Consider the following 27,304-nt stretch of genomic DNA (forward strand, 5'->3'; position numbering starts at 1 on the left):
CGAACGAAACGAAAAACCAAATAGAGAGGAGATGCCAGCAGAGAGTCCCATTGCGAGGTCATATTGGCCACAGTGGAACAGTTTAGAGTTGATATCCGGTTGCTTGCATCGAGTATGGGAGAGTGAGGATGGTCAATGCAAGAAGAAACTGATAGCTGTTCCCACGAAGAGGATTCCTGACGTGCTCAGCGAGCTGCACAATAGTCCAAGCGAAGGTCATCTTGGAATCACGAAGACGCTCGAGAAAACTAAGTTTGGGATAGATGCCGATGCGGAGAGAAATGTCAATAAATCCACTGGTGTCTTGGAAGAAGAGATGAGAGAAATATACGATCTTGTAAGGCAACGAATAAAGATTATGAGTGACAAGATGAAAGCCAGATACGATAAAGCAATTAATTCTTAAGGTTTTCAGGAAGGAGATTTGGTGGTGCTATACAACCCACAACGAAAAAAGGGTTGTCCCCGAAATTGTGCAGTGTAATTGGGAAGGCCCATACAAAGTTGTAAAACGTATCAATTATGTAATGCACCGCATACAAACCATTGGCAAACCACGAACTAAAATGAAAATGGTTCACTTGGAAAGGCTGGCAGCGTTTAGATCAGGAAATTTGTTTGATCGGGAATCAATCGATGGCAAAAATTATTTACCGTTTGATTTGGTAACAGCGTTGTCGTAGAATAAGATTAACACGGAACAGAGAAAGACAAGGGAATATGAAAAGAAAAAGGATATTTATTACTTTTCATATGCGCTACTGCCTAGAAAGTTTTGGCGTTGCCACTCAGAATGTGATCTGTAAACAAACAATTAAGGAAGGCTAAGTTCGGGTGTAACCGAACATTACATACTCAGTTGAGATATATGGAGACAAAATAAGGGAAAATCACCATGAAGGAAAATGAACCTAGGGTAACCCTGGAATGTGTTTGTATGACAAGTGTATCAAATGGAAGGTATTAAAGACTATTTTAAAAGGGCGTGGGCTTAGTTCTATAGGTGGACGCCTTTTCGAGATATCGGCATAAAGGTGGACCAGGGGTGACTCTAGAATTTGTTTATACGATATGGGTATCAAATGAAAGGTGTTAATGAATATTTTAAAAGGCCGTGGACCTTAGTTCTATAGGTGGACGCCTTTTCGAGATATCGCCATAAAGGTGGACCAGGGGTGACTCTAGAATTGGTTTGTCCGATATGAGTATCAAATGAAAGGTGTTAATGAGTATTTTAAGGGGTGGGCCTTAGGTCTATAGGTGGACGCCTTTTCGAGATATCTCCATAAAGGTGGACCAGGGGTGACTCTAGAATGCATTTGTACAATATGGGTATCAAACGAAAGGTGTTAATGAGTATTATAAAAGGGAGTGGGCCTTCGTTCTATGGGTGGACTCCTTTTCGAGATATCGCCATAAAGGTGGACCAAGGGTGACCCTAGAATTTGTTTGTCCGATATGGGTATCAAATGAAAGGTGTTAATGAGTATTTTAAAAGGTAGTGGGCCTTAGTTCTTTCTATAGGTGGACGCCTTTTCGAGATATCTCCATAAAGGTGGACCAGGGTTGACTCTAGAATGAGTTTGTACAATATGGGTGTCAAACGAAAGGTGATAATGAGTATTTTAAAAGGGAGTGGGCCTTATTCCAAAGGTGGACGCCTGTTCGAGATATTGCCATAAAGGTGGACCAGGGGTGATTCTATAATGTGTTTGTACGATATGGATATCAAATTACAGGTTAATAAGGGTTTTAAAAGGGAGTTGTATATGTGAAGGCATTTTCTAGATATCGAAAATGTGGACCAGGGTGACCCAGAACATCATCTGTCGGGTACCGCTAATTTATTTATATATGTAATACCACGAACAGTATTCCTGCCATGATTCAAAAGCTTTTGATTTCGCCCTGCAGAACTTTTTCATTTTCTTCTACTTAATATGGTAGGTTTCACTCCCATTTTACAAAGTTTTTTTCTAAAGTTATATTTTGCGTAAATAAACCAATCCAATTACCATTTTCATCGCTCTTTTCTTATTTGGTATAGAATTATGGCATTTTTTTTAATTTTTCGTAATAGTCGGATTTCGGCCATTTTTTACACCAATACAAAGTGAGTTCAGATAAGTACCTGAACTGAGTTTAGTAAAGATATATCGATTTTTGCTCAAGGTATCGTGTTAACGGCCGAGCGGAAGGACAGACCGTCGACTGTGTTTAAAAACTGGGCGTGGCTTCAACCGATTCCACCCTTTTTCACAGAAAACAGTTATCCGTCCTAGAATCTAAGCCCCTACCAAATTTCACAAGGATTGGTAAATTTTTATTCGACTTATGGCATTAAAAGTATTCTAGACGAATTAAAAGAAAAAGGGCGGAGCCAGGCCCATTTTGAAATTTGCTTTAATTTTTGTATTTTGTTGCACCATATCATTACTGGAGGTGAATGTTGACATAATTTACTTATATACTGTAAAGATATTAAATTTTTTGTTAAAATTTAACTTTAAAAATATTTTTTTTTAAAAGTGGGCCTTCTCCGATTTTGCTAATTTTTATTAAGCGTACATATAGTAATAGGAGTAACGTTCCTGCCAAATTTCATCATGATATCTTCAACGACTGCCAAGTTACAACTTGCAAAATTTTAAATTACCTTCTTTTAAAAGTGGGCGGTGCCACGCCGATTGTCCAAAATTTTACTAATTTTCTATTCTGCGTCATAAGTTCAAGTCATCTACCAAGTTTCATCGCTTTATCCGTCTTTGGTAATGAATTATCGCAGTTTTTGTGTTTTTCGAAATTTTCGATATCTAAAAAGTGGGCGTGGTTATAGTCCGATTTTGTTCATTTTAAATAGCGATCTGCGATGAGTGCCCAGGAACCTACGTACCAAATTTCATCAAGATACCTCAGAATTCACTCAAGTTATCGTGTTAACGGACGGACGGACATGGCTCAATCAAATATTTTTTCGATACTGATGATTTTGATATATGGAAGTCTATATCTATCTCGATTCATTTATACCGGTACAACCAACCGTTATCCAATCAAAGTTATTATACTCCGTGAGCTCTGCTCAACTGAGTATAAAAATTAAATAGATATGCCAATAAGAGTATAAAATGTAAGACAACTTTTGAGAAATGCTATCTTAAGTATTTGGAAAGCAGCTTGCCCAATTTGGGTAACATTTCACTAGCTACATTTTCAGCTTTTTCCTCATTGCTGCCACTTACAAAAATTTCACAAACTTTATCTAAATCAGACTGAAAAGAAGTGACCGGTTATTTAGAGATAACACTACCGGTAAACTAACCTTTAGTATAAACTTAAATTTTGACTTAACTCTTCGAAATTAAACGCAATAGTTTTGAGTGAGTCCCTTAGTTTATCAGTGAAATAACAAATCTTCTATTTGTGGATGCTTATTCGTTTTATATTACGTGATTACCTTTTTTTTAGGAAAAGTCGTGAGCTATAAATACAAAAAGAAAATAATAAATATAAAAAACCAAAGATTATAAGCAAATAAAATAATTTGTTAAATTAGCAACACAGTAAACTCTTGATAAAAGTGGAACTTTTCATCAGCGCATAATTATATGGTTAAAACTAACGAAATAATTATATTATATAAGTAGGTAGTTATGTAATAAAATAAATTTATATTTGAAATTTTATCCGTCATGCTCCATTAATTTTGGTTTAGAATTTCGGCGTTGTTCCATCTTCAGTGTCATTTTTCGTTCGCTTCGTGAGATGTCGGAAAATCAATTAAGTAAAATGAGTCAGTTAATTAAAAATACTGTTTATATTAACTAGTTATTAATAGCTTGCAATCAGTGATATTCAATCATCAAACGAAGACTTATTGAAAGTTAATCGAGGAGTATAAGTACCTTATAAGTTTGCTATTTTCTTATCTATTCTTATATGTAGTTATTTAATTAATTTATTATTATCTAATTATGCGTGTCATTTCACGAGTTTGCATTTATGTTCCAATTGGCTGTTAAGCAATTAAGATTTGTTAAATTTTCGCGAAACAATAGCAACAAGCTGGGGGGGGGGGCGGGGAGGGGAGAGGGGCGCAAGATTTAATACTTACTAGGATTACTTACTGATGTAGTTAATTTATAAGAATAAAAAACTTAATAAAAGTACATTATAGCAAAGATATGTGTGGGATCAAAGGAATGTTTATGTATTTCCGGTTGATTTAAAAACGAGTTGTAAAAATTTCTAGCTAAAATGAGGTATTCTTCCAAAATTTCTAGAAGTATTTTTTCAAAAGTTTCTTGAGCATTTGCAGATCTACTTTCAAGAAACCCATTCTTGCCACATATTTTGTTCTTCATCGAGGTAGGACTTTCAATAATGTTTTTGTAAAAAAAAAATATTTGTTTATTGCCGCGCACAGATCGTAAATGATCGTTTTTCAATGAAGGAATGTGAAAAGGAAAAACGGATTGTTTATTAAAAAAAAAGTGTGACTCCATTATGTTTTGGTAAGAAATTGGTATAAGGTTAAGTACTTAAAAGTCGTAATTTATAGTTCTTTAAAATTGTTAAAAGGCATTTCATAGTATAATTTTCAATTTTAGAGTAAATTTTCCTTCATCACTTAAGTTCAACAATAAAAGGAAAATACAAAGTTTCTTAAGGACTGCCTTTATATAAATGAACCAGAAGTAACGAAAAATGTATCTTTAGAAGCAACCTCGCCTCACCTACACGTCGCGAATCCTATTGCATAAAGAGCCGAGGCTCTGGCGACCCCAAGTTCTTCATGAAACTAGGGGTTGGGGAGGGCGTGATATCCTAGAGGGTTTAATGTGGTCATATAAAACGTTCCCGAGATGGTCGGGATAGTACCTTAATGGTGCTTTGTCACCGGAACGTACCGGACCTATATCCGGCAAAGGACCATCAAAATCGATAACACTCCCCAAAGCCTTCGGGGAGTGCCTGTATCGTTAATACAACAACAACAACAACAATGTATCTTTAAACAAAGACTTATTCTTGTTGAACTTTGAATCAAAGTTTTTCATATTCAAATTCTAACATTACCACTGTAAAAATTTCATGTGCATTGTCCTTGGCTCTTTAAGTACTTTCTAAGTTTCAAGAACCTACGTCTTAAATAGCGGTAGCAAGATTTCGCATGATGTAAATGGAATTTAAAATATCTTGATCCCTGTCCAGTTTAGAAAACTCATTTATCATAATTATCATAACCTAATAGAATCCAAAGTTTCGTTCAAAATTTTAGGTCTGTGGGTTATCCGAAAGTTCCTTAAAACTCGAAAGCAAAACTTCGAATTTCGGCGGAGTTTTTGAATTTTCACGATCCCTGGACCGTTTTTCTCTCTCTAATATTGCAGTGTCTTAGAGTTCTTAAAAATATTCCTAGTTCTACGTGAAGCTACTCAAATAGCGGTGGCAAGATTCTAAATGTTGTAAATGGACTTTCTTAATATCTCTAAATGTCCCAATTCCTGATATATCTAAAAATCTCTTTTATCCTAAATGATACAACGTAATAAATTTCGAAGTTTCTGTTCTCTACGCTATCGGGTTTGGAAGACTACCCCCTTGGCAAAGGTAACTTTGTCGGTCTCAGTTGAAGACGGCGAAATGTTAAAGTTCTGACTACCTAATGAAAACATAACTCGAAGACTGTTACTTCGATAGATACAAAAATTAAATTATCATTTATATGATAAAAAAACATTAGTTTAGTATTCAGATGGTTTTTAGACCATCACGAGAAGGCTCTAAGGCTATGTCTGGATTTCATCCAGGATCCTTCAATTCGCAATTACTCTCATAACATGTGAAATTGTTTTCGTTATAGAGCCGCTGCCAGTTCAGGATTATTTCGAGACTGTTTTCGGATAAATTTCGATAATATCTTCGCAGCCTCTCGGGAACCGGCTTTGCATATCTACGAGAGATATGAAGTGTTTCTTCAAATTGTCGTATTAGCTTAGTAGCTAGAATCTATTTTTTAAGAAAATGGCTGGTAGAGTAAAGAGAAAGGATAGAGTGAGAGAAAGCGCCAGAGATAGGGAGATTGAAAGAGTTAAAGAAATAGAGTGAATTTGAGAAACGAAAAACTGATTACCTTCTAGCGAATCCATTATCGAATCGAATGCATAACTTAAAAATGCAATAGCTTAAGCTAATTTCAATTAGATCTATGTAAGTGAGCGATATGTACCTACACATAATTACTTACAAACCAATTTTTCTCTTCTTTCAGAGTATCCGATCAATAATACTTTGGATCAAAGAGTGAGATCTGAAAAGCACTGCGATTACCTATTATTAAAAAGTGAATTAAAAAGGGGAGACCTCTAAACGAATGTGAGAAAAGTATTTTAATCATGAACGTAAAGAAATAAATTCTTAAGAAAAAGAAGAAAAATGTAACAAAATCGTATTTGTGCCACACCGAAGCGGTATTTAAAGAGAATGTGATTGTATAGGTACTTAAACCAACAAGAAAAAAAAAAAAAACAAATTGCTCCAAAATTCTTGACAAAAATCAAAACGTGAAATAATATTGTTACTTTTATTAAAAACTAAACTCAAATGATCATTTGCACTAAATGCTTGTAAAATGAGAGTATACAAATAGAAAAAAAGCACAACAAAACAAGAACATTAAATTAACAAAAACGTTAAACAAATCAACCAACAAAATTAAAACGTCGAAAAAGTTAACACAAAGGGCCAACAACTGCTATCAGAACAATAACGATTTTTGCTGCAATATCCACGTAGCAAATACGTAAAAATTACAACAGAAATTAAATGCGCTTAAATAACCAAAAGACTTACATCGCAAACGTAAACGTGTCGGTATTTCGATTATGCAACGTAGGTGAATCGTTGCCGTCGATGTAAAGCGCGATTACAAGCCAATCGCAGAAAATTCTTGCTTTTTTTCTCTTTACAAAATATTTACAATTTGGCTAAGTACATTTGTAAAAGCAAATCGTGCGCGTATTGGTGTGTGCATTGTGAGTGCGCGTGCGTGTCAGCCGCGTCGAAAAGTAGATTCAGCCAAGTGTTGGTATCCATCGGATGTCTCCCAACTCTTGATGTAATTCACTTATTCGGTATTGATGTTGTTTAGTGAAATAGAGTAAAATAATGTTGGTGACGTTGACAATAATTATCTCTTGTGCATTCTCTTATTGCCAACATCAACCAACAGAGAGTTAACCTGTTTGATAGCTGCCGATCAAGCAAAGAAGACACTTGAAGCTTTTAAACAAATAATATTAAAGCAATCCAATACAGTACATGGTGAATACAAATATAAATATTCATTTTTATCCGGATTATTTTTTATTTTTTTTTTTGGTATCTAGTTATCACTATTGCACTTGTACAAGCTTGAGCCATCAATTTCAATGCAACAGCTGATTAATAGATATCTATCGCTTATTTCAAGTGGCACTTATATACGGAGTTGCTTTTGTTGTTGCTTTACATTTTTTACATTTACATTATAAATACTTCAACGCTTATGTTTGTTCCTGTGGCATAGCATTTTCATTGTTTGTTATTGTGTTTAATAAAAAGAGTTAAAGCTGAAATATGACGGTATCTTATGCTGGAGAAGTACCTAATGGAAGCAATTTTGGTTGCTTTTGGCGTATTTTATGGAAGTAAGTACAAAAATTATTTTTATTTTAAGGTTCTATGTTTCAGTGCGAGTTTAAGCTATAGCTTAAGTTGACTTGAATATACCTAACTCCTTCATTTTTGATGCCTTCCCCCCCCAGTTTTGCAGTGCGAACTTAAACTGTTTTTAAAGTTAATCTCAATCTAACCGTGCATACCCGTGGACATACAAGTTTACTGCTAATCTCAGTTAAAGGGCCAAGGATGCAGGTCTAAACTGTAGTCAACTTAAACTCGCACTGAAAAACCAGGACTAAGTAGCTAAAGAAATATTTCTACCGTTAAAAAAAAACACTAAGAGATATTTTGACCAACGCTGCTTATGACCGACTTAATTAATTAGTGAAGAAAAGCGAAATTGTTATGAAACTGATTGATTATAAAAAATATTTTTTTTTTTATTTACATAGTCAACAGCGATTATGCTTTATTTTAAATCCATATCAAAATCAAAAAAATTTTGTTTTTTTACAGAACGGGTAAAATTAAAAAAAAACCGACTTAATTTTTAATTTACCGTAATGTATTAAATTACCCTAATGTAAAGGTGCGACAAATTATAACTAAAAATTATATTTTTCTGAATATTTACAAAAAATTATATGCCACATTTCACTTTTATATAATAACGTGCAAAACCCGTTTTTTTTCAATCAGTTCTGGTTCGAGTACTTCGCTTTTTATAAACATATGTCTACGATGATTATGGCTTATTTTACCTTTTTATCAAATTGTAAAAAAAAATTGTTTTAAATTAATTGGTAACCGGGGTTGAATAACAGATTTTTTGTCTGAAATTGGCGTGATATAGCCCTTTGAGGTGTGAAGTTTCGCCCCATTCTGACGACTGATTCTACTTATATCAACACATGTCCACAATAACTATTTCCGTACAAAAATTTGAGAAAACCTCGGTTTTCTCGAAATGAGTAACCGGTACAGAAAAACGGATTTCATTTGTGGCATAATACTTTAAGGTGTGAAGTTTCAGCCAATTTGGACCACTCCTTCTATTTTTGTCCATCTTTTGTATGGAGTCGCGGCACTGTGGGGCGGGCGCATTTCATTTTCATGAAAGATATAAACATGTAAGGCGCGATAGCCTCCGAGGGGATTTTAGGCCAAGTTTCTCTCTTCCAATTTGCATCTTCCTCCTTTTAATTTTTCCTACATATTTCCGGGACGAGAACTACTTTTTTTATGCCGACTCCGAACGGCATCTGCAAGGCAGATGAGTTTTCACGGAAAAGCTTTTTTTCATGGCAAAAATACTTCCTTTAATTGAAAAAACATGTTTCTAAAATTTTGATGTTACTTTGCCCGTGGCATGAACCCAAGATCTTCGGTGTGGTAGGCGGATCACTTTACCATCACATCACGGCCTTTCATTATCTCTAAAAAAATCACCATTATTTATTTTAAGCATGACTCAATGCATGCTTCACTGTCAAACAAATAAAACTGGGTGATTTTCTTTTGATTTCTGTTGACGTTTCATGCGGAACCTATCCTCCAAGCAAATTAAATGCTAATAAAAGTAAACAAAAACAAGTAAGGAAGACTAAGTTCGGGTGTAACCGAACATTACATACTCAGCTGAGAGCTTTGGAGACAAAATAAGGGAAAATTACCATGTAGGAAAATGAACCTAGGGTAACCCTGGAATGTGTTTGTATGGCATGGGTATCAATGGAAGGCATTAAAGAGTATTTTAAAAGGGAGTGGGCCGTAGTTCTATAGGGTGACGCCATTTCGGGATGTAGCCATACAGGTGGACCAGGGGTGACTCTAGAATTTGTTTGTAGGATATGGGTATCAAACGAAAGGTGTTAATGAGTATTTTAAAAGGGAGTAGGCCTTAGTTCTATAGCTGGACGCATTTTCGAGATATCGCCATAAAGGTGCACCAGGGGTGGCTCTAGAATTTGTTTGTACGATATGGGTATCAAATGAAAGGTGTTAATGAGTATTTTAAAAAGGAGTGGGCCTTAGTTCTATAGGTGGTCGCCTTTTCGAGATATCGACATAAAGTTAGACGAGGGGTGACTCTAGAATGCGTTTGTACGATATGGGTATCAAATGAAAGGTGTTACTGATTTTTTAAAAGGGGTGGGACCAGGGGTGACTCTAGAATTTGTTTGTACGATATGGGTATCAAATTAAAGGTTTAATGAGTATTTTAAAAGGGAGTGGGCCGTAGTTCTATAGGTGGACGCATTTTCGAGATATCGCCATAAAGGTTGACCAGGGGTGGCTCTAGAATTTGTTTGTACGATATGGGTATCAAATGAAAGGTGTTAATCAGTATTTTAAAAAGGAGTGGGCCTTAGTTCTATAGGTGGTCGCCTTTTCGCGTTATTGACATAAAGGTAGACCAGGGGTGACTCTAGAATGCGTTTGTACAATATGGGTATCAAATGAAAGGTGTTACTGATTTTTTAAAAGGGAGTGGGACCAGGGGTGACTCTGGAATTTGTTTGTAGGATATGGGTATCAAATTAAAGGTACTAATGAGGGTTTTAAAAGGGAGTGGCCCTTAGTTGTATATGTGAAGGAGTTTTCGAAATATCGACCAAAATGTGGACCCGGGTGACCCAGAACATCATCTGTCGGGTACCGCTAGTTTATTTTTATATATAATACCAAGGTACTGTTCCTGCCAAGATTCCAAGGGCCTTTGATTTCGCCATGCAGAACTTTTTCATTTTCTTCTACTTAATATGGTAGGTGTGACACCCATTTTACAAAGTTTTTTCCAAAGTTATGTTTCGCGTCAATAAACCAATTCAATTACCATGTCTCATTCCTTTTTTCATATTTGGTATAGAATTATGGCTTTTTTTAATTTTTCGTAATTTTCGATATCGAAAAAATGGGCGTGGTCATAGTCGGATTTCGGCCATTTTATATACCAAGATAAAGTGAGCTCCGATAAGCACGTGAACTAAGTTTAGTAAAGATATATCGATTTTTGCTCAAGTTATCGTGTTACCGGCCGAGCGGAAGGACAGACCGTTGACTGTGTATAAAAACTGGGCGCGGTTTCAACCGATTTCGCCCATTTTCACAGAAAACAGTTACCTTCATAGAATCTATTCCCCTACCAAATTTCATAAGGGTTGGTAAATTTTTGTTCGACTATTCTATTTTTCTATTCTAGACAAATTAAATGAAAAAGGGCGGAGCCACGCCCAGTTTGAATTTTTCTTTTATTTTTGTATTTTGTTGCACCATATAATTACTGGAGTTGAATGTTGACATAATTTACTTATATACTGTAAAGATATTAAATTTTCTGTTAAAATTTGAGTTTATAAATTTTTTTTTTTAAATAGTAGGCATATTCGTAATCCGATTTTGCTAATGTTTATTTAGCACACATATAGTAATAGGAGTAATGTTCCGGCCAGACTTCATCATAATATCTTCAACGACTGCCAAATTATAGCTTGCAAAACTTTGAAATTGCCTTCTTTAAAAGTGGGCGGTTCCACGCCCATTGTCCAACATTTTACTAATTTTCTATTTGCGTCATAAGGTCAACGCACCTACCAAGTTTCATCGCTTTAGCCGTATTTGGTAATGAATTATCGCACTTTTTAATTTTAAATAGCGATATGAGATGAGTGCCCAGGAACCTGCTCAGCTGAGTATAACAAAACTCTTATGCGCTTGCATGTACATATAAAGTAGGGATGGAACGGAAGTAAGTTTACTGAAACTTAAAAATTTGCATTGTCGAAACCGGAGTCAGTACCGAAATCGGAAGTTTCAACAGGGTACAAGGTATACAAATCAAGTTTGAATAGGCTGACAACTAAAATGATACAGATAACATATAAATGCAGTATAATATTGTCACGGATATTAACATCACTAAGTTATACCATCACTAAGGCGATGCCAAGGCCACGATAAGCAGTATTTACGTCAATAATCAAATCATGTATACACATATATAAGGCAGCCGAAAGATGTCACACACAGATGCATTTACTTATACGCCTATGTATGCGCGAGAGACTGTAAACTACAAACATTCACATCAATAATTCAATCATTATGTATCTACATAAACGAATAAATAATTGCGTCTACATATATGTACGTATACGAGCAGCGGAGCGGCAATGCACAAACACATGCATATATCTTATCTGAGTTGTCACAAGAGAGAGCAATAATTTGTGCACGTAGTTGTGGCTGGCGATTTTGTAGCCGAAACTAACTAGTAACTTCTGGAAATCGAAGAGCCTAGAAGTATGCAGCGTAAACTATAAAAGCGGGGCAGGCGAGTACGAAGGAGTTTCAGTTTGATTTGAGTTGTCAAGCAGTTTGATTAAGACGATATCTAGCGAGCAATAGCAGTAGAGTTTCATTGAGCTATCAATCAGTGTGGTTATTAAGCAAGCTATTCGTTGCACAGTTTGTTATTGTGAAGTACTTTAATAAAGGCCATTTTGCATTATTACAAATTGGAGTTATTTATTCAACAGTTTAGTGATTCGAACTTAGCAGAGGATTGCAAATAAGAGGATTTGCAAGCAAAATTCGTTACAATTGGTGTCAGAAGAGGAATTGTTGAATAAATTCCAGAGGACAACAAGGACATGGCAAAGTTCAGTGAATTGAAAATCCAGCAACTAAAGAAGGAGTGGGAGAGCCGTGGAGTGAATACAAGCGGCGTTAAACTTGAGATTCAGGCACGGCTACGAGAGGCAATGGAAGCAGAAGGAATTGATGTGGAAGAGTATGTCTTTCATCTTGATGGCGAGGAGACAACAAAAATTGATGAGAAAAACGAAACATTGCAGACGGTTACCAGCACAGACTTGAACATGATTTTAGCTGCAATATCTGCTCAAACATCGACAGTGTCATATCAACTGGAAGAGTAGAAGACATATATGGCATCACAACTAGAATCGCAGGAGACACTTTTAACATCCAAGATGGAAGCACAAGAGGCACGTATAACAGAAATGTCATCACAAATATCCACAAATATGTCGTCACAGCTGGAAGAACAAAAGACATATATGGCAACCCAACTGAAAGAACAAGAGACGCATAACAGTACAACTAGAAGCACAAGAGGCGCGTATATCATCAAAACTCGAAGCGCGCATGGACGAAAAAATAATGCAGTTTGAAGAAAAATTCGAGGCAGAGGTGGATGCGTTGAGCGGTCGGAAGAGCGGTCGTATACAGGAATTGCAACTTAATCGGCCGGCTGCTTCAGCGAGTAATACAAAGGTAAAAACTTTATCTTTTGACGGTTCTGTTCCTTTCCAGGTCTTCAAGCTACACTTTGAGAAGACCGCAGCAGTGAACAACTGGAATGCGGAAGATAAAGTTGCTGCATTGTTCGTGGCATTGAAGGGGCCAGCAGCGGAAATCCTACAGACGATTTCCGAAGGAGAGCGGAACAATTATGAAGCATTGATGGCTGCTGTAGAACTACGTTATGGAAGCGAGCATAGAAAACAGATATTCCAAATTGAGTTGCAAAACCGCTACCAAAACGCAAATGACACATTGCAGGAGTTTTCTTCAGATGTTGAAAGGTTGGCTCATCTCGCAAATGCGAACGCACCCGTGGAATACACCGAGAGGGTAAAAATCCAGAGTTTTATAAATGGCATACGAGACGTGGAAACGAAGCGAGCTACATACGAACCCAACACAGCGAACGCAAAACTGACATTTGCTGAAACGGTATCACATCCATTGACTCAGGAAACTGCCTTCCTATTGAGTAAATCAGCATATAAGGCTCATCGTGTAGAAGTAGAAAGGCCAGAATGGGTAGACACAATTTTGGAAGCACTGAAGGGATCACAACAGAAAAATGCCGGAGTTATTAAATGTTTCAAGTGCGGCAACCCAGGTCATATTGCACGACATTGCAGCACCGGTCCCAATAGCTCCAACAATGTGGGTGGCCGTAAACGCAGAGCTGAAGGAGATGAGCAAATCTCCAAGTCCACTCAATCGTTAAACTAAAGCGAGTCAGCCGCAAAGGGCGACAGCTGGCTCCCTCAATTGAATGCCCCATAATCTCTATCTCACAAATTGGAAGAAGGTCAAACAATCTTACTGTCGGAGGACATGTGGATGGAAAGGAACGTTTACTGTCTGTAGATACGGGTGCATCTCATTCCACCATTCGAGCGGATTTAGTCAACAAGAAGATAACACCATTGCATGGAGCAAGATTGCGTACAGCCACTGGAGAAGACAGCACGGTTCTAGGAGAAGTATCATGTGAAGTCGCAATTGGGAACGTCACGGTAGTACACAATTTTATAGTGGCAGAGATTGTTGATGAAATCATAATTGGAGTGGACTTCTTAATCGACCAGGGCATCAAGATCGACATGCAAAGCAAGACGATGCGATATAAGAACATGGATGTACCACTTAGTTTCGGCTACGAGAGAGGCTACAGCAGTAAACGAGTGCTGGTTGAAGAGAGTCAGCGAATACCACCAAAATCCGAAGCAGTCATCTGGGCAAAGGTTGATGGAGATTGTGGGACAAACAAATTGTGGGTTGTCGAAGCAGCAAACAAATCAGCACTGAACATACTTGTAGGAAAAACCCTGGCTATGACAAAACAAGATGGACGTATTCCGGCAAGGGTACTCAATGAGTTCAATTCACCACTCAAACTGACTAAAGGAGCTATTTTGGGAAGATGCCAAGAGGCTGAAGTAGTTATTAACTGTGAACAGCTCCAGGAACACGTTTCAGCTAGTAATACTAATCTTTCAAATGAAATCACGGCATGGACGCAGGGGCTAGAGGAAGCATATCAGAGTAAGACAAAACAACTGCTCCTAAAGTACGCGAACATATTTGACCATGATGGTTCTAAACCAGGCCGCACCAACGTTGTGAAACATCAAATTGACACTGGAGATGCGAGGCCGATCCGTCAAGCTCCACGTAGTGTTCCACTGGCGAAGCGGGAAGTTGTGAGTCAAATTATACAAGAAATAAGCGACAGCGGCGTCATCGAACCATCAGATAGTCCCTGGAGCTCACCGGTAGTACTTGTAAAGAAGAAGGATGGAAAAATGAGGTTTTGCGTGGACTACCGGAAGTTGAATGACGTTACGAAAAAGGATAGCTACCCATTGCCAAGAATTGACGACACTCTGGACTCGCTCTCTGGTACGAAATGGTTTTCCACACTGGACTTGAAAAGCGGCTACTGGCAAGTGGAGGTAAAGGAGGAAGACAAAGAGAAAACAGCCTTCAGCGTCGGAGATGGTCTTTGGCAATTTACAGTAATGCCCTTTGGACTATGTAATGCACCAGCTACTTTCGAGAGACTCATGGATCAGGTATTGAAAGGACTACATTGGGAAATATGCTTGGTGTACCTGGACGACATCATCGTATTGGGCAAGAATTTCGATGAACATCTTAAGAACTTGGAGGAAGTTTTCCAAAGAATAGCTGGCGCTGGTCTGAAGTTAAGTCCCAAAAAGTGTGCGCTGTTTAAAAAGGAAGTAAATTATTTGGGTCACAAGGTAACGACAGAGAGCATCTGCACTGCGAACGAAAAGATAGAGGCTGTAAAGGATTGGCCAAGACCACAGAACCTACATGAATTAAGAAGTTTCCTTGGGCTGTGCACATATTACCGCCGATTTGTACAAAATTGCCCATAGCCTCCATGAGCTTACAAGAAAAAATAAAGTTTTTGAATGGAAGAAGGAGCAAGCAGTGGCTTTCCAAACATTGAAGGAGCGTTTGTGCACTGCCGCAAAGTTAGCATATCCGATTCCAGGAGCAACATTTATTCTAGATACAGATGCGAGTGGATATGCTATAGGAGGCGTTTTATCACAACTGGTCGATGGAAAGGAGAAGGTAGTTGCATATTACAGCCGTTCGATTGGAAAACCAGAGAGGAACTACTGCGTTACGCGGAGAGAGCTGTTGGCATTGGTAGAGTGCGTTAAACATTTTCACAAATACCTCTACGGCCAGCGATTCCGTGTCAGGACAGATCACGCAGGTTTAAAATGGCTACTGCAGTTCCGTAATCCGGAAGGACAATTGGCACGGTGGATCGAGCGACTACAAAGCTATGACTTTTCCATTGAGCATCGAAAAGGTAGTACCCATGGAAATGCCGATGCAATGTCACGAAGACCATTTAGTTTGGAATGCAAGCACTGTTCAAAAGCCGAGGCTAAAGAAGACATTATAGATGTCCGGCTAATGACTATAACATGTACAGATGAATGGGGCAAGGAACAGCTAAGAAAGTGCCAGCTAGAAGATGCAGATCTGTCACGTGTTATGCAAGGGCTCGAACGAAATGAAAGACCAAACAGAAAAGAGATTTCAGCAGAGAGTCCCATTGCGAAGTCATATTGGGCACAGTGGAACAGTTTAGAATTGATATCCGGTTGCCTTCATCGAGTATGGGAGTATGAGTGGGATGGTAAATACAAGAATAAACTGATAGTTATTCCCAGAAAGAGGATTCCTGATGTGCTCAGCGAGCTGCATAATGGTCCAAGCGGAGGTCATCTTGGAATCACGAAGACGCTCGAGAAGATTAAACAGAGATTCTATTGGGTTGGTTGCCGTCAGTCGGTCACTGAGTGGATTGCGAACTGCGAGGTTTGCAGCAGAGCGAAAGGGCCCAGAACACGAAGTCATGGCCAGATGAAGCAATATAACTCAGGTGCTCCATTTGAAAGGATCGCTATGGATATCGCCGGTCCATTTCCTACTAGTAACGGCGGAAACAAATATGTACTGGTAGTTATGGATTATTTCAGCAAATGGCCAGAGGTATACCCAATCCCAAATCAAGAAGCGGAAACGGTAGCAGAAGTGTTTATAAACAATTGGGTTGCAAGGTATGGTGTACCAATGGAGTTACATTCTGACCAAGGCAGGAATTTCGAATCAGCTGTGTTCCAGGAAATGTGTAAGTCATTGGGCATTCGAAAGACACGGACAACTGCATTGCATCCCCAATCCGATGGTATGGTAGAACGATTCAATAGAACATTGGAGGAGCACTTAAGGAAAGTAGTGGACAAGTACCATAAAGAATGGGATACCCGCATACCATTATTCTTGATGGCTTACCGATCAGCAGTGCATGAGACAACGGGCCAAACCCCTGCAAAAGTAATTTTTGGCAATGACCTTAGACTGCCAGCTGATTTGAAGTTTGGGATAGATGCCAATGCGGAGAGAAATGTCAGGAAATCCACTAGTGATTTGGAAGAAGAGCTAAGACAAGATGAAAGCCAGATATGATAAAGCACTTAATTCAGAAGGTTTTCAGGAAGGAGATTTGGTGCTGTTATACAACCCGCAATGAAAATAAGGTTTGTCCCCGAAATTGCAGTGTAATTGGGAAGGCCCATACAAAGTTGTAAAACGGATCAACGATGTAGTGTACCGCATACAAACCATCGGTAAACCACGAACCAAAATGAAAGTGGTCCATTTGGAAAGGCTGGCAACGTTTAGATCGGGAGATTTGTCTGATCGGGACGATCAGACTTAGGTAGGGGCAGTGTCACGGATATTAACATCACTAAGTTATACCATCACTAAGGCGATGCCAAGGCCACGATAAGCAGTATTTACGTCAATAATCAAATCATGTATACACATATATAAGGCAGCCGAAAGATGTCACACACAGATGCATTTACTTATACGCCTATGTATGCGCGAGAGGCTGTAAACTACAAACATTTACATCAATAATTCAATCATTATGTATCTACATAACCGAATAAATAATTGCGTCTACACATATGTACGTATACGAGCAGCGGAGCGGCAATGCACAAACACATGCATATATTTTATCTGAGTTGTCACAAGAGAGAGCAAAAATTTGTGCACGTAGTTGTGGCTGGCGATTTTGTAGCCGAAACTAACTAGTAACTTCTGGAAATCGAAGAGCCTAGAAGTATGCAGCGTAAACTATAAAAGCGGGGCAGGCGAGTAAGAAGGAGTTTCAGTTTGATTTGAGTTGTCAAGCAGTTTGATTAAGACGATATCTAGCGAGCAATAGCAGTAGAGTTTCATTGAGCTATCAATCAGTGTGGTTATTAAGCAAGCTATTCGTTGCACAGTTTGTTATTGTGAAGCACTTTAATAAAGGCCATTTTGCATTATTACAAATTGGAGTTATTTATTCAACAGTTTAGTGATTCGAACTTAGCAGACGATTGCAAATAAGAGGATTTGCAAGCAAAATTCGTTACAATATTGTTGCGAATGTTAGCAACACTAAGGTGTACTGCCATCTCTATGCCGATGTTAAGCAGTGACGTGAATGCACATCAATAATTTAATCATTTTGTCTACACCTATGTACGTACACGCAGCGGAGAAGAGATGCACAAACACATGCAGATATCTTATCTGAGATGCTCCTAAAAGTATGCAATGGTGATTGCGGAAGTGTCGCTCACACATACAAGCGCATGGGGTATGAGAGAAGCTATAAAAATTATACATCTGAGAAATTTATAACTAACTAGTAAGTTCTGGAATTAGAAAAGCCTAGAAATATGCAATGAGGAGGTCGGACAGTATAAAAGAGCGACAACAGTGGAGGCGAGAGATCAGTTTCATTTAAGCTATCAGTCAGTTTGGATATTAAGCAAGCTAGTTGCAATCTTGCCAATAAATGCTACTTTGGACTAGGTAGGCAATTGAAAAGTAAAGTCCTCTCTCGGCGAACGAAAATCATACTCTACAAGTCACTTATCGTACCCGTCCTGCTATATGGGGCAGAAGCATGGACCATGACAACAGCAGATGAAGCGGCTTTGGGAGTGTTCGAGAGAAAAGTTCTTCGAAAGATTTATGGACCTCTACGCGTTGGCGATGGCGAGTACCGAAGAAGATTAAATGATGAGCTGTACGAGCTATACGCAGACATCAGCATAGTCCAGCGAATTAAAACGCAGCGGCTGCGCTGGCTAGGCCATGTTATGCGAATGAAAAATGATGCTCCGGCCAAGAAAGTGTTTCTATCGGAACCCGCCTATGGAAGCAGAGGTAGAGGGCGGCCCCCACTCCGTTGGAAGGACCAGGTGGAAAACGATTTAAACTCCCTTGGTGTGACCAATTGGCGCCGGTTGGCGGAGCGAAGGAGCGACTGGCGCGCCTTGTTGGACGGCCATAACCGTTTAGACGGTTAAGCGCCAATTAAGTAAGTAAGTAAGTTGCAAAGTACAAGTGTTATTGTGAAGTACTTTAATAAAGAACATTTTTCCATTATTCGATATTGGAGTTATTTATTCAACAGTGTAGTGACTGGAACTTAGCAGAAGGTTGCAAATAAGAGGATTTGCAGTAAATTGGTTACAATTGGTGTCAGAAAAGGAATTGTTGAATAAATTCCGAAGACTTCGAATACAACATCGGCATGCAAAGTTAAGTGAATTGAGGATCCAGCAACTGAAGAAGGAGTTGGAGAGCCGTAGGTTGAATACAACGGGCATTAAACTAGAACTTCAGGAACGACTACGACAGGCAATGGACTTAGAAGGAATTGAGGTGGAAGAGTATCACTTTCATCTTGATGGCGAGGAAACAACAGAAATGGAAGAAACATCGCAGACAGTTACGAGCACAGGCTTGAACATGATTTTAGCTACAATATCTGCTAAAACAACGACAGTGTCATCTCAACTGGCAGAACAGAAGACATATATGCCATCTCAGCTGGAATCGCAAGAGACACGTTTAACATCCAAGATGGAAGCACAGGAGGCACGTATTTCAGAAATGTCATCGCAAATGTCATCTCAACTGGAATCGCAGGAGACACGTATAACATCAAAGATTGAAGCACAAGGAACGCGTATTTCAGAAATGTCGGCACAAAATTCAGCACTGATATCATCTCAGATCTCCACACAACTAGAAGAGCAGGAAGTCCGTATATCATCTAAACTGGAAGAGCATATGGAATGCAGAGTTTTATAAATGGCAAACGGGACGTCGAAACAAATTGAGCTACATACGCAAACCCAAAGCCAACATTAGCAGAAACGGTATCACGTCCTCTGATTCAGGAAACAGCGTCGCTTCTGTGTAAGCCAGTTTTCAAAGCACGCCGTGTGGAAGTAGAAAGGCCAGAGTGGGTAAACGCAATATTGGAGGCGCTGAAAGTATCGCAAAGCGGAGTGAAAGAGTTATCACATGCTTCAAATGCGGGAAGCCCGGTCACATTGCACGTCATTGCAATCTTGGTCCTGGTAGTTCCAACTTGGGTAGCCGTAAACGCAAAGCTGGAGGAGATGAGCAAGAGCGTGCCAGCTGTAAAAATCGAGAGCTAGCTCCAGCTATTGAATGCCCTGTGATATCTGTGTCGCAAATTGGAAGTAAATCAAGTAGTTTTGCCGTCAGAGTGAATGTGGATGGCAAGGAGCGTGTACTGACTGTAGATACGGGAGCATCTCATTCCTTAATTCGATCTGATTTAGTCAACAGGAGAGTAAAACCGTTACCTGGAGCAAGGTTGCGTACGGTCGCAGGCGAGTATAACCAAGTCCAGGGAGAAGTGATATGTGAAGTCCTAATTGGGAAGGTCATGGTTCTACACAAATTCGTTGTGGCGAAGATCGTTGATGAAGTCATATTGGGAGTGGACTTCTTAGTTGACCATGACATCAAGATCGATATGCCAAGAAAGATTATTCGCTATGAGAACCAAGATGTGCCACTTAACTTCAGTTTGGAAGAAGGGTTCAGCAGTAATCGAGTGCTGGTGAAAGAGATCCGACAAAAACCGCAAAAGTCAAAGGCAGCAGATCGGGAAAGGATTGATGGAACGAATGGGCAAAACAAATAAAAACCGAAGGTATCTGTGAGAGAAACACTGGCATTGAAAAACCCTGACGGACGTTCTAAACCGAAGGAAAGAATTTCGCAGAATGAATGCAAGGGTGGTTTCAAGCCAGGGCACACTACTGTTGTGAAGTATCGGAACGATACTGATTATGCAAAGCAAATCCGTTCAGCGCAAGCTCTACGAAGTAGTTCATTGGCCAAACAACAGAGTGTGAAGGAAAGAACCAGGGTATTGAGTAGTACGATGAAACACAGGTACGATGAGAACAATAATTCGAAAGGTTTCTTGGCGGGAGATTTGGTACTGTTATACAACCCTCACCGGCGGAAAGTGTTCCATCCAAATTTCGGTGCAGTTGGGAAGGCCCGTACGAAGTTGTGAAGAAGATCAGTGACACCATCTACCGTATACAAACCATCGGTAAACCACTAACCAAAATGAAAGTGGTCCATTTGGAAAGGCCGGCAACGTTTAGATCGAGAGATTTGTCTGATCGGGGCGATCAGACTTAGGTGGGGGCAGTGTAAAGGATATTAGCAACACTAAGGGGTACTGCCATCTCTATGCCGATGCTAAGCAGTGACGTGAATGCACATCAATAATTTAATCATTTTGTCTACACCTATGTACGTACACGCAGCGGAGAAGAGATGCACAAACACATGTAGATATCTTATCTGAGATGCTCCTAAAGTATGCAGTTGTGATTGTGGAAGTGTCGCTCACACATACAAGCGCATGGGGTATGAGAGAAGCTATAAAAATTATACATCTGAGAAATTTATAACTAACTAGTAAGTTCTGGAATTAGAAAAGCCTAGAAATATGCAACGAGCTGGTCGGACAGTATAAAAGGGCGACAACAGTGGAGGCGAGAGATCAGTTTCATTTAAGCTATCAGTCAGTTTGGTTATTAAGCAAGCTAGTTGTTTTTTTATTTATTTATTTAGTTGCAAAGTATAAGTGTTATTGTGAAGTACTTTAATAAAGGCCATTTTTCCATTATTCAATATTGGAGTTATTTATTCAACAGTTTAGTGATTCGAACTTAGCAGAAGGTTGCAAATAACAGGATTTGCAGTAAATTCGTTACAAATAATCTTAATTTAAGCATGTGTATCAACCGGTGATTCTCCTCTTTCAGTGGAAAAATTAGTTACAATTTCGATTTTCCTGAGCCATATGAAAAAACAAAAATTGTTCGCAACTGTCAAACCAAACGAGCGGTTGCTGGTGCTAGTTATGTTCTTTCAATAAACGTTTCTACTGATCGACTTCCGTTATACATCAGACTCAAAACAATCGGAACCGAAATAGAAATCGGAAGTCTCAATCAATTAGAAGTCCCAACGTATCGGAATCGGAATCGAAGCTCCTGTTAGAACCCTAATATAAAGTGTGCATTTATGTGTATTCACAATTAAATAAATAAACTTAATGATGCGGAGTTTATATTATTTATGGTTCGGCTGAAAGAGTTTAAACAAATAATATATCCACCTATGATGTGTATATGATTTTATTATTATATTTATTTTTTCCTGAAAAGAGTTGACTACTCTCGTTACTTACATGCCAATGCCAATAAAACAAACAGATTTTATAGGACGCTGATAGATTGCATGTAGAGCTATTCAAATATGGCGACGAGGAGTTGGTAAGGCGCATGCATCAGCTTCTTTGTAAAACATGGTCGGACGAGTGCATGCCTGTCAATTGGTATCTAACCTTGCGTTCCAATGGACAGTGATCCAGATCGTGATAGAAATTTAACATGCAAATGCAACAACAAAGTGATTTACATATATGGATCAATTTGTTTTTGCACTTGCATGTTAAATTTGTATCGAGAACTAGATCTCTGTTTATTGGAACGCGGGGCAAGTGTTCTTTGTAAAGATTCCCTTTGCAAATTGCACAAACTATCGCTGAATCAGCCTTATTAGTTTGGCTATTAAGGACCTGTCAAGCGTATTGTGCAAAAGATTGAAGCAAACCGTTAATCGGCTGTTTGCATCTTATCAGTGTGGATTCAGACCTGGTAAATCTACCATCGACCAGATTTTCACCTTGCGCCAAATCTTGAAAAAATTCCGCGAAAAAAGAATTGACATACATCAATTTTAAAGCCATCTTCGACAGCATGAAAAGGAGCTACCTATGTCCCACTATGTCTAAATTTGTATTCCCCGCATAACTGATATGGCTGTTCAAAATGGCTTTGATCAACACCATCAGCTTAGTCGCTCGTGACCAATATTCTATAAAAGCGTGCTACTACCCGCGTATGCTGACGACATTGATATCCTGACCACCCGCGCCGTAATTTCTGCTTACTCCAAACTGGAAAAAGAAACGAAAAAGATGGGTTTGATGGTGAATAAGGCAAAACATGCACTTTGCAAAAGTGCATTTGCGCCTGGGAATCATACCATAGTTTCGAAATACTTAAAGACTCAACACAAAGAACATCCAGTGAATAATAACTCTTGCAAATAAATAAAGTCCTCGGTCGGCAAACGAAAATCATGCTCCACAACTCACTTAGCGTACTTGTCCTGCTATATCGTACAGAAGAATGGACCATGACAACATAAGATGAGGCGGCTTTGGGAGCGTTCGAGAGAAAAGTTCTTCGAAAAATTTACGAACCTCTACGCGTTGTCGTTGGCGGTTACCGCTGGTTAAGCCATGTTATGCGAATGAAAGATGATGCACCGGCTAAGAAAGTATTTCTATCAGAATCCGCCTATGGAAGCAGAGGAAGGGGGCAGCGCCCAGTCCACTGTAAGGACCAGTGAAAAACGATTTCATATCATAAACCTTAACCGTTTAAACGGTTAGGCGCCAATGCTGCTTTCGATAGACATGCACATAATATTTACGTCGGCGCAAGCCGAACTGTGACTCAGAGAATCTGGGTGCTGGACGGATACTTAATTTACTTCCCAAAACTGCAGCAAAAGGGCGTTGTTAACACTATCTTGCCAAGTAGGAATAACTGGAAGAGGGGCACGCTTGCAGCTAATACCGGCATATTAATCCACACCAAAATGGGCTCAGTTGTGGGTGCTGGAATCTATTCGCATTCACTATCGATTTCCTCGTCATTCCGATTGCCGTCATAGCATTTCAAGCAGAAGTAGTTTCGATTTGGCAGGCTTGCAAATCACTCGAGGTCCGGAACACAACTTTGAAAGTATCTGTCTTTTCTGACAGCTAATCAGCAATAAAGGCGCTTGCTATGCCATACCCTACCTCAAAGCTAGTAGGAGCATGCAAGCAGCTTATAGCTGAGTTAGCTGACATTCTGAAAATATAAAATATCTGGGTTGCGGGACATAGGCAATCGAAGCAAATGAGATGGCTGATGAGCTGGCACGTAGGGCCTCAATGGAAGGAATGGTAAAACCAGCGCCGATGTCGGCATTCGTCCAAGGGGGAAATTCGGAATTTTTTTCGTGAACAAAGCTCAGAAGAAGCGGAAGAACACAATGGGCTATGGAATTTCAAGTGCTACATGGATAGTGAAAGGAGGAAGAGGAGACCACTAGGTAGATCTAGGGGCGACACCTATAAATTTATAGCAGTCTGCACCGGGCATTGGGCTTTAGACACGAATGCGGAAAAAAATATATATTTCGCGTAATGACCACGGAACAGGAGTTGTAAAGACGTAACTGCAAAAGGTGCTGTTGAGCATTTTCTATATGTAAATGTCCGGTACTAGCTAGAAACGTTTAGGATCCTTCGGAGGCACCTTTTTTGAAAATCTGGCCAGGTTATCGGTATAGAGATTTCAAATACTTTTGATTTTATAATCATCTCGGGTTGGTTGGGTTACATATCAGGGGTCCCCTTTCGGCAGTGATTTGGCAAATACTCCGAGTGTAATTCTGCCATAACAAGCTTCGCAGTGAAAACTCATCTGCCTTGCAGATACCGCTCGGATTCGGCATAAAACACGGAAGTACCGTCCCGTAATTTTTTAGGAAAAATTTGAACGAGCACGATGCAAATTGTAAGAAAAGCTCGGCTTCAATTCTCTTGGCAGTTATATTACGCTTTTTATTTTATTTTTTCTGTTTTAGTAATTCTTGAAAAGTAGTTGCCATTTAAAATAGCATTTTTGTTGTTCATTTGTGAATTGAAAACGGAAATAGCAACTGTTGGAAAATCACTCTTTACTTAATAAAATCGGATGTAAGAAAAAAACAATTAAAAGTTAATAATTGAAAATTATACAAGCAAAATTGTTATTTGACCAGTTAATAAATGTGATTTAATTAGGCAATTAATTTTAATTCAGGCGGCCGCCATGATGTGTTGGTAGCGTGCCCGCATACCACTAAGTCGGTTCTGGGTTCAAGCCCCGGTAACCTTTAGAAAACCCAAAAGAAAAGTTCTAGAAATTATTTCGAGGTGGTTTCCGCTGAGTTTTGAACCCAGGATGTGTTAGGTGAGCCTGCACCAGCCCACACGGCAGCCGCAAACAAAAAAAAAACTAAGAAATGCTATGAACGAAAAAAATCAGAAAAGTGAACGTTTGTAAATAAAACTTGTTCTAATAAACCGAAAACGTACTTCTAAATCAGCTTATTCAAGTATAACAGCTGTTCTGCATATATTTTTTCTAAGAACAATTTTAAATATCATTAAATTTTGTAAAAATTAAATTTAAAAACTCTGGCCACTCGTGTTAACGATATCTAAGTGAGGATATGACGTTATCGACTTGTGAAAATACAATTATTTGCTACGAAAAATTGAGTTACAAAAATAAATATATTTGTTTATATTTAATTAACAAAACACTTCCATAACTGACGTTTGACGTAATCATAACCACACAACTTTTCATTAACTAATTACACTGTACAACAGCAAATTTAGCAACAAAGGGAGCGTGGTATTTTTCTGAAAGGTGAAATTGCGCAGATTTATGGGAAATTATCAATTTGTCTTGCATTTTCATTTTTTTGTTTAAAAATATAACAGTCTTCCTGACGATGACGCGGAAGCGTCGAAATGCATGGAAGATAAAAGTAAAATCTCTTTGAGTTTTCAAAAAATATACATATATTGACCGAAATAGCTCCAACCCAGCAAATAGTTTAATAAAGAATTTGGTCCAATCAACATATCATTGCGCAGATTTATTTTGATGAACAAACTTATAATCCAGTTTGTCTAGTTTACTTTGAATTTTATTCCAATGTATCCTTTGGTCATGCGGCCACCGTGGTGTGAGGGTAGCGTACTCCGCCTACCACACCGTATGCCCTGGCTTCACACCCCGGGCAAAGCAACATCAAAATTTTAGAAATAAGGTTTTTCAATTAGAAGAAAATTTTTCTAAGCGGGGTCGCCCCTCGGCAGTGTTTCGCTGGCGCTCCGCGTGTATTTCTGCCATGAAAAGCTCTCAGTGAAAACTCATCTGCCGTCCGGCCAATTTGTAGGGAAAAGCAAGAGGAGCACGACGCAAATTGGAAGAGAAGCTCGGTCTTAGATCTCTTCGGTGGTTATCGCGCCTTACATTTATTTTTTTTTATCCTTTGGTCATGTGTGCAGTGTTCTGAAGTGTTTAAGCTTTGATTTCAGTGCAGTTGTGCTAAACAAATGTGATCCGTAGTTGAATAAATTTCGTGAGCATAAGTGCGACAACCACATGCTATTCAATTAGTTTTTCCACACAAACTTATTTACTCTGCCTATACCATAAATTAAAATATATTACTGAGTGCTGTATATGGATAAATGGTCCACGATTCCTTCGGTGAATCGGTTTGACATACTTTCAGAAAGTATGTCAATCTCCCCGAAGGCAAAAGAAAAAGAGAAAATACAAAAGCCTCATTCCCACCACTACCAAAAGTGACAAAAAATAATAACTGCAATGGCATTGTGATCAAATCCACTGATGAGTCTAACCCTCTGCCAAAGTACAGTGTCTTTGCCAAACAAAAAGCTATCCAAGGCATAAGCACCGAATACCTATCAGTAAGTCTCCTACGCGATGACAGCTTGCTGATTTTAACAAAATCTCTAAGCGTTGCGGAGAAATTTATAAATTGCAAGAGCTTTGGTGGCCTATGTCTCGTATCCATTACCTTCCACGACTCCTTGAATACTTGTAAGGGTACTATTTTCGACAAAAATTTAGCTCATACAGACGAGAAGGAAATATTAGAGGCTCTAAAGCCACAAGGTGTTGTTGGCATATACAAATTTACCAAAAATATCAACAGTGTAAAAGTCCCCACAGGTAGGATTGTGCTTGTTCAACTTGTATAAAGTTCCCCCCACTATTGATATAGCATGGTACTCAGTGAGAGTTGAGTAATAATTCGCCACTCCTATGCGATGTCGATTATGCCAACTATTGGGTCACACCATGAAAAAAATGCAAAAACAACACTACTTGTGAAACGTGCAATTTTCCACCTCACAGCAAAGAACCATGCCAACGCACAATGTGCGCAAATTGTTTTGGACCTCACCCCGCCTCAGCAAGAGACTGACCAAAATACCTCCAAGAGAAAGAAATATTAAAAATAAAAACACAGAACAAATACAATTTTGTTGAAGCAAGACGATTATATAAACAGCAAAATCCCATTAATGCAACTCAATCACAATCTTACTCAGCAATCTTGGGCTCAGTGCAGCCTTTTCCCATTCTCAGCCAAACCGATTCAACATCTCCAGCTGGCAACTCCACCGCTACCGCTC

General features: G+C 38.9%; 1 protein-coding gene across 18 annotated transcripts in view; it reads left to right on the top strand.

Annotated features, from left to right (window-relative positions):
* Window positions 1-27,304, top strand: part of Best2 (bestrophin 2) — a 179,803-nt gene that overhangs the window by 66,074 nt on the left and 86,425 nt on the right. For 9 of the 18 annotated variants that reach the window (XM_067791826.1, XM_067791830.1, XM_067791831.1 and 6 more), the window contains one exon: window positions 6,275-7,691. The exons of 1 other annotated variant lie outside the window; for it this stretch is intronic. In XM_067791826.1, coding sequence (XP_067647927.1) covers window positions 7,621-7,691 — 71 coding nt within the window. In that variant the 5' untranslated portion in view covers window positions 6,275-7,620. The remainder of the gene's footprint in view (window positions 1-6,274; window positions 7,692-27,304) is intronic. 8 more of the 18 variants (XM_067791840.1, XM_067791842.1, XM_067791837.1 and 5 more) reach the window with 7 other exon arrangements.

The sequence above is a fragment of the Eurosta solidaginis genome, chromosome 5 (genome assembly GCF_040869045.1).
Source record: "Eurosta solidaginis isolate ZX-2024a chromosome 5, ASM4086904v1, whole genome shotgun sequence".
Lineage (NCBI taxonomy): Eukaryota > Metazoa > Arthropoda > Insecta > Diptera > Tephritidae > Eurosta > Eurosta solidaginis.